This window comes from Trachinotus anak, unplaced genomic scaffold (genome assembly GCF_046630095.1).
Source record: "Trachinotus anak isolate AG129_WGS33_773 ecotype Australia unplaced genomic scaffold, CSIRO_AGI_Tana_v1 ptg000016l, whole genome shotgun sequence".
NCBI classification, from domain to species: Eukaryota; Metazoa; Chordata; class Actinopteri; order Carangiformes; family Carangidae; genus Trachinotus; species Trachinotus anak.
Window position 1 is genome coordinate 13,946,955 of NW_027273867.1, and position 9,287 is coordinate 13,956,241.

The 9,287-nt window shown below is 39.9% G+C and overlaps 1 protein-coding gene across 1 annotated transcript; it reads right to left on the reverse strand.

The window, feature by feature from the left end:
• Positions 1 to 1,912: 1,912 nt before the first annotated feature.
• On the reverse strand, positions 1,913 to 4,215 carry LOC139634492 (receptor-transporting protein 3-like). Its single transcript, XM_071500947.1, has 3 exons — positions 3,903 to 4,215; positions 3,384 to 3,555; positions 1,913 to 2,602 (listed from the first exon to the last, which is right to left on the reverse strand). The coding sequence occupies exons 1-3, from the start codon at positions 3,916 to 3,918 to the stop codon at positions 2,245 to 2,247; spliced, it is 546 nt and encodes a 181-aa protein (XP_071357048.1). The 5' UTR covers positions 3,919 to 4,215; the 3' UTR covers positions 1,913 to 2,244.
• Positions 4,216 to 9,287: the final 5,072 nt, after the last annotated feature.

A 9,287-nucleotide genomic window follows, 5' to 3' on the forward strand; every position in this document is an offset into this window, starting at 1 on the left:
AGCATATACAGTAGCACTTCACGATTACCTAAATAAGTTAGAACTGTATTGTGTTATCCAGAGACGCGTGTCTAATAGTTGGTCTGTCCTCACTGATTTAATGGAGCAGGCAAAATAATCCTAGATGACTTTTAAGTTGAATCATTACCTGAACATTATGACCTCAGTATGAGGTAGGAATTGTTGCAGGGATGTTGGATTGTACCGCATTCATTTTAGTGAGGTGTACTGGCACCTGGGTGGATACGGACTGGGTTTATTTTGAGAAATAAAAACATATCCTGCCCTGAATTTTTTAACACACTCTTCTTGGTTAGGCAGTAGTTGTCTCGAACTTCTGCCATGATCAAGCTGAGTTTAACTGCTTTGTCAGTGTGGTCTGTTTGGTGACTGATATTCATCAATACATTGCAATTCTTATAAACATACTGAAAAAAGAAAAAAAGAATCAGTTGCATAAATGAAAAGTTTTCTTAAAGTCTGCATATCTCTTCATGCGCTCTTGTGCCAGTAACAACCATGATGATTTCAAGCTGGGTTGATTATCAGACCCCTTGTTTACTCTGATTGACTGTAAAGTTATGCATGATGTGTCCTGAATAATCATTTCCGTCATGTCTCCGGTGGCAAAAATAGATTGAAAATGACAACACCTGTCACAGGTATGTATTGACATTGTGATTGGAAAAAAACAAAACAAAACACACTGTTGGGACTTTCCTTCTGCCTGAGCTGTTTATGGTTCATATAATGCTCCACCCATTACTGAAAACTGACTGTGGTGCTTTGTCAGAGTCTCCTGACAAAGTGTTGAGCTCTGGTCAAAGCACACACACACACACACACACACACACACACACACACACACACACACACACACACACACACACACATACACACACTTGATAACACATGCATACAGGTTTGTCAGTTTAATCATTAGCCCAGTTAGTTAGCCAGCTATGTGAGTGGCTTGCTATTTAGCCTTCTTAAGCTAAATGAAAACAGGGTTTGTGTACTGTGTGTGTATTCACAGCAGGGAGCTAGATAACTGATCCAGACATATAGGGGGACAAGACCATGGATGTATTATAGGATCTAGACACCAGGCTCAAAATGGCAACCAGTCACTTGAATGAAAATTGCTTGCCTCTTGCATGAGCCAAAAAAGTTCTTCCTGTTTCTTTATTGTGTTGCACTGGACCTGCCCTTATGCTTCTGCTGTCCCCATAGACTTTATATGGGAATGATGATACACTAATAAAACTCAATTTGACAGATGTAAAACCTCCATGGATTAAAAATTTGTATTGGAAAAAACTCATTTGATTAAGGTTGGAGGTGTCTTGTCAATAGTTTTACAGATGCCTCATATAAAGATGTTCAAGGCATCTTTCCTTGCAACACTGCAGGTGGTTACTGGGACAAATTGTCAGTAATGCTGAGACACAGCGCCATATCCATGTAAATGGGTGAAAGTGGCAACACTACCATGTTTCCCAAACCTTCTTGAGTCCTGACCACTGTTTTATATCACTGGATGTTGATACTGATGTATTCATATATAGTCAGCATTTTAATTTTGTAGCTGGCCAAAATGAAGACCATTTTATTTGAGTAGATTAATCAATAACTCCCATATATTTAATAAGCTGACCATCTGTTTTGCATGTGAAATCTGTATCTGTATCTGGTAAACAACTGTTATCTACAGCTACCAAATAAATACACTTGAGTACAATAAGTACAATATTTACATCAGAACTGTTGAGGACTATAAAGTAGTATCAAATAGAATGAATAAGTTATAAGTACAAGTACAGTAGTTGAGTACAAGCACTTGTTGTTACAACTTCTTTACTATACTCATACACAAAACTATGAAATAATCATTCCCCCAAAAACAAATGCGTGGTCAGAATTGACTGTTTATTAATTACCATAAAGAACAAAAAATAATAATAATAATACATGGAAATTACTATATTTTCTGTGACAAATTTATCATTGGTCCTGAGAACACAAACTTACATCATTAGAGAACTTTAAAATACTGGCAATAAAGAACATGCCAGACTGCTAATCTGTCACACAGCAAACCACTTCCTCTCAGTGCCTCTCTCTCTCTCTCTCTTTTACACACATTTACATGCACACTCTTGCGTACCTGCACACATACACATACGTGCACGCACACACACACACACACAAGAATCCAGTCTACTGCATGCAAAATGTTGGCTTTTACATGCCAGTGGAAGCAGATGTGTCATCATTCTCAGAACAAATGCCCATTCTGCAGGCCTCACACAGGGTCCTCTCATGGGGTTTGGTCCGCACTATGTTAGAGCAGGCTGATGATCCCCCATTATCAACTTCACCATAGCAATTTTTCCGGATTTTAGAGAACAGCCTGAGCAAGGCCTTTTCCACCTCTTTGTCGGAAAAACCAGGGAGTTTAAACTCATCTACTCGGCAAAGGCGGCAGGTCTGACCAAAGGGCCGCATGATCACTGTCCCCCGGCCACCCCGCAGCCGGTAACGGAACAACACCAGCACCCGTGCTGAGGGCCAGGTCCTGGAGCAGGGTGCACACCGGAAACTGTGGGGAAATGAGAAAACAGTTCAAGAGAGGCAGAGACACAGAGGTATTCTCAGGTGTACAGCTATCCCTGACACCTGTCAATGTTTTTGAAATTAAGTTTCTGAAATTTTAAACTTACATTTCAGTTGAAGACAATCAATACTGTGGTGAAAATTGAATGACACATGCAAGTGGGGCTGTTACAATTCGACAGAGCTTCACACAGCAAGAGCCATCATCTCTTTCTCAAACAGCTGCTTTACACAGAAATATGCTGTGACGTCCTTGAAGAGATTTCAATAAAAATTCACACTTTGCAGCTTTGGCACACAGACTTGACTCTTTAAAAGGTTAAGGCCAAACGTGCTGGCTTTACCAGACTGGTAACTTATTTTTTCCACTACAATCCTCCTGTAACATTTTTGCTTTAATTATATCCTGTGCTCTTCTGAGTCACTGTAAAGCAGGACAACTTCTTCGGTTGTTCTGTTTTACCAAGGTGCAGTTTTTCCACACAGTGGAATTGTTTTATGAGTGCACATAACCTGCTCACTATCACACCCACACATTTAATGATATGACCTGGCATTAAGTTGCGAAAAATAAATACATTGATGAAAATTAATAAAAAATAATAATAATAAGGTGGAGCCTGAGAAAGCATATCAACACAATCTGTTGTTACTGTAGAAAACCTGGGCTCCCTTTTTACATTGGATCTTTTAAGCATCTTTGAACTGAATAACTATTACTATATATACTGTGTCTTAATACTTTGAGAATATATAAACATATATACTTTCCATAGGCATGGTGGCGGTAGACCTTCCAGCCTTTCTTCCTCTCCTCCTTGGTGACTTCGTCTGTCTGAGTGTAGTTGAAGCTGAGAGTCCACTGGTCTCCATAGTCCAGCTCATTGTCATCATACAGCAACTCATCAAAGATGTCCAGCCACAACCTGGGAGCCCAGTCTGCACAAGAGTGACACAAAACAGCTTGATGGTTGATAAAATATGGGTCTCTGTGTTGCTGAACACTGAACAACAAACGGACACCGCTCTTCCTGGGGTAATTTTATTTTTATGGCAGGTCTGCCCTTTGGAAATAACTGCCACCCCTTCTTCCATTTTTCCAAATAAAAAATTCAAAATTAATATAAAATGTAAATGTAAGAAACTCGATTATAAACACTGGAGACATCGCAAAATGTTGCGTTGCACTGCATGTTGCATTGCACAAAAACTGAATAAATAAAAACTAAACAATAAATAAATGCACTTCGCAAGAAGTAAAAAGTATTAAAAGTAATATGTGTAACCTGGGGATCTGCTCATGGTGCACGATGGTCGGAGCTCTGGGTCGATCAGATGAAACGCTGAGGTGCAGCGATGCGTTACTTGTGAATGTCGCTCTGGACGCAGCCTCTCTATCTATAATGTGTTTACAGCTGATATCCTAGAAAACGAAACTTAACATCACAGTTTCAAGCTGATAAAGAAAATATTGTACTCCTTTATTTATCTTTAACAGGATTATTTTATTTTGGTCTTAACAGATATTAGTTATTATATAATTTCTCATATTTTCTCATTTTCTCAACTGATGCAGTTTTTGTCTCATTTATTCATTTGTGATGAGGCAAGTGATCACAGGTTTAAGCTAAGAACAAACTCCAGTGCTGTTGAGCTCAGTCCAGTAGGGTGCAGTGTAGGACAGCTGTTTGTTTTCACACAGACCAAATGCAGTGCAGCTGAACAGGAGGGCGGCATCTTTTGGTACACAGTGGTATTTTAAGCAGTCCTGGGATTTCCAGCAAGCCCCTACCTATTCCTCAGAAGTAAAACAACTGGATTAGGTTTCCATTCCATCATGGAAAATCAATATACTTTTAATATTGAGTATTGGACACTGCAGAACTGCTGCCAGCTGTTGGGACATCCCGGTGACCTGATGAGCTTTCTCAGACTGATGCATTTGCCAAAACACTTTTTTTTTTGCCAGTAAATTTACAATTGCACAACTGCTGGAGGAGGTTTCTTTTATGAAGAACACACATCAATTACAATTACATCAAATACACACAAGTAAAATATGTGATCTTTAATGTATCCCTATAGCATATACAGTAGCACTTCACGATTACCTAAATAAGTTAGAACTGTATTGTGTTATCCAGAGACGCGTGTCTAATAGTTGGTCTGTCCTCACTGATTTAATGGAGCAGGCAAAATAATCCTAGATGACTTTTAAGTTGAATCATTACCTGAACATTATGACCTCAGTATGAGGTAGAAATTGTTGCAGGGATGTTGGATTGTACTGCATTCATTTTAGTGAGGTGTACTGGCACCTGGGTGGATACGGACTGGGTTTATTTTGAGAAATAAAAACATATCCTGCCTAGAATTTTTTAACACACTCTTCTTGGTTAGGCAGTAGTTGACTAAAACATCTGCCATGATCAAGCTGAGTTTAACTGCTTTGTCAGTGTGGTCTGTTTGGTGACTGATATTCATCAATGCACTGCTGCACATTCATGCCTCCATCAGTCCTGTCTGCCTTTTTCATCTACAGTTTATCTTGCAGCCCGTATTTGACATTCATGGAAAATTCAATCGCAAGTGTTGTTGGTGCAAACACTTATTTCCTTTGAAAAAGGGTAAAATTGTTTTTGATTTCCTCCTTTCTCTCTAAGTACCTCTAAAAGTGCTTTTCACACCGAGACCCATTTTAGGACATCATTAATTACCCAAGAGGCCTGCATGGTTTCAACCTCAATGACATTACTTTACATTTGAACTTCTTGTAAGAGCCAGAGGTGTTTGCTGAGGTCCTCGAGCACAGCCGTTCTGTCTGGTGAAGTTTAAAATAAAGTGCAAAGGTAAAGACCACGCCCTCACAAGGGCCTCTGCAATGTATGACAAGCTCTGGGCTAATTCTGAAATGAGGATTTCTTATGAAGATACTTAAAAAAAAAAAAAAGTTTTCTTAAAATCTGCATACTTCTTCATGTGCTCTTGAAATATTTGCTGTTTGCTGTTTTAATTATTATTAATTAGTAGTAACCAGTTTAACAATAATTCATACCAGTAACAGGTTGTTACTGGATTGTCAAGGTGTCAAGCTGGGTTGATTATCAGACCCCTTGTTTACTCTGACTGACTGTAAAGTTATGCATGATGCTTCCTAAATAATCATTTCCATCATTTCTTCGGTGGCAGTAATAGATTGAAAATGACAACACCTGTCACAGGTATGTAGTGACGCTGTGATTGAAAAAAACACGTCCACACACTGTTGAGCCTTCTACCTAAGCTGTTTATGGTTCATATAATGCTCCACCCAGTACTGAAAACTGATTGTAACGTTATGTCAGAGTCTTCTGACAAAGTGTTGAGCTCTGGTCAAAGCACACACACATGCATGCGCACACACACACACACACACACACACACACACACACACACACACACACTTGATAACACACACACACACACATACACACACACACACACACACACACACACACACACACACACTTGATAACACATACACATACAGGATTGTAAGACTCACAAGACTAATCTCACCTCTCAAGCACTTGACAGTGATTGTTTAGGTGTTATCTGTGATATCTCTCATAACAACATAATAACAATGGTATAATCAGGTCTCTCTCTCACACACACACACACACACACACACACACACACACACACACACACACACACACATTAATTCTCATACAACAGTCTCATAGTACAGTATTTACTCTTTAAGAAGAATAATTGTATCTTGTTCATTAAAAAAAAGGACCTGCACACGATGGAGGCTGAAGAAAGTTAAGGTTATATTAAGGTGATATAATAATTTCATTACATGGTGGGTAGTATTGAGAACGTAATGTGCCCTCATTGGCATTAGGCTGTGTGCACAAACACACACTCAACAGAAACACAGAGTAACACATAAATAGCCATTTAAGTCGTATATAGTGTTAAACTGGACATGTGTGTGCACCTTTCCTCCCGGCACAGTGGTGTAAAGATGACCTCAAAGCCCCAGGCTCCAGAGAGTCACCTTATACTCAGGTGTGACATTACAGCGTGAGAAAAGCATGCTGGGAAAGCTCACAGGCCCACATAGATGCAGGCTTCAGACAGACAGAGAAAGACAGAGAGAAACAAGACAAGAGCACATTCACAGAGTAACCTCTTTGTATTACCTTTCCGCAGCGCTGAAGCACATTTCTATTCATCAAAGGAAACAGTGATAAAATCTACTCAGGAACGAAAGCTACATCAGTTATGCACCAAGTAAATTCAAGAGGAAGAAAAAAAATCAGCAAATGTTGTTAAAATACAAATGATAAGCACACTCAGCATGGTCTGAGGTATAACTGAAATAAAAATGCCCTGCAAATTGTTGGTGTTTTCTGATTCCTGATCCACCAAGCCACTCTCCATTTTTTATATTTTACACAATCACCCAACTTGTATCTAATTTGCATGATATCTCTCATCTCATCCTTTCTCTTTGAAAACACACAAACAAGTTTTTTTTAAATTTACTCTGTGACATCCTTTTGAACAGGAAGAAGATATGATGTTCGGCATCTATTATAATACACACGGCTACAACGACTGTGATGTAATCCTACCTTTATGAAGATTATACTCTTTTGTTTGTGTTCAAACTGTTTTAGTGAAATGTTGATTCAACTTTGTGATCATTTTGGAGGCTGTTGTTGAATTCTTTGGACTGTGCTCTTATCCCTCATTGATATAAATGGAGTGGACAAAACAGAAACTTTCCTTGGACGCTTTCTCAGTTTTTCCGACATAAACTCCACTCTCCTCCTAGTTGCTGTAACCCGCTCTGTCTCTGACACTACAGTTGCTCCTCTCTTCAGCTCTGGCAAACCAATTATTGCTTGCACAGGAATGTCACCACACACACTAGATTTAAAACTCTGTTATACAACAAAACACAATGACATTTGCATTGATGCACTGACAGGCTTGGTCAGCATTGTCTGATCTTGTTTGACAAGGGCTTGAATGTAGCAGACCAGCGCTTCAGCTTTAAGACGAAGTCAAACTATTTCTTTAATACAGACTACTACATTGCAGAACCTCATATGACTCCATACAGTGCATAAGGGGTCAATAAATGCTGATGAGTATGAAAATGACATGTTTTGACCTTTGCAATCTCAGCACTGAACCTAGTTGAACACTTACTGGAGGTTCTAGTCCACAGTGTTAGACAACGCTGTCCAACACCATAATCAAAACAACGTGAGGGAATATATTTTAGGAAACTGGTGCTCATTCCTCCAGTGGAGTTACATAGACTTGGAGAATCTGACAAGGAGCAATGAGGCTTTTGTGGAGGGCCAACATCTTGGTGCACTTCTGTGTTTTCTACGTATCTCTACAGCCTGCACTTTACATGTATATATGTGCATTTTCAGCATTGTGCTCTAACAGCCATGTCAATAAAGCTTGTTTGAATTCAAATCGACCCAGATAAGACAGACTCCTCAACCAGCATGCTGAGGTGCAGGCCAGGATTTAGCCACCGCCCAGACTCTGCCTGGACCTGTACACCTAATCAATGGCTGCCAGGTAGGGGATGGGGAGAGAGAGAGAGAGGCTGAACCAGGAAGACAGAGAAAGAGAGAGAGAGAGGGGGAAGAGGAGAGGTCTAGGGAGAGGGAGGGAGAAGGAGCTTGGGTGTGGTAAGATGCCTTGAGCACATTCCTCTGAGCGGCCGCACCCTGCGTTTCAGCGTCTGTATACCTGTTAGTGTTTGTTATCAGAACTTGTTCATGTAAGCAGACTTTCTCTGTCAGCGCTCACATGTCTTTCACCGGATGGCAACTCAGGCCCACAATATTCAGTTTTTTCTTGCACTGTTACAGTCTACTAGTAACATTCACAGCTGTATGCAAATATTCGACTCTCATTTCATATCTCTGTCACGCTGAGAGTTACACATTTTCATGACTAGGAAGAGTAGATAGGCATAGAGAGACCTCACAAATATGGCTCCTAAAGTGTGTGTGTCTAACAGCTAAGTATGAAATGGGTGCTCAGGCAGACATTCAAACAGGAGGCACACCCTCAGGAGCAGGACTAAACACACAGTCATAGTCATAAGTGTGTGTGTGTGTGTGTGTGTGTGGGTGTGTGTGTGTTGCTATCAGAGGGTCATGAAACAAGGTGTGTTCTGTCTGATAGACACGTTTGAGGACAAAGGACGGCCCAAATAAAGTACACACACACACACACACACACATACATACAGAGGTGTATACGTTTACCTGTACTACACCTTGTGTTCCTGTCATGATTGCTGACATATTTGCATGTAAGTGAATGATACACAGAGGAGATTGAGAATGAAAAAGAGAAATAGACACAATTAAATAAAGACGACAACAAAGACAGTGACAGAGATAAATCATTGAGACTGAAGTAGTTTTCGTCATATCACACAGTCAATAAGCATTGAAATTAATTCAGTCGAACAGATATTAAATAATCATGAATATTTTGGTCAAAAGTGTGAGAACAATCTGTCAAATAACCAATAAAGCATCATAAATGAAGTGTGGCCTACGAATAATGGCTTATGGACATGCATGGGGACATCCAAGACAAACAGTGACCCTCGATCTACTTGACCTGCACTGCGT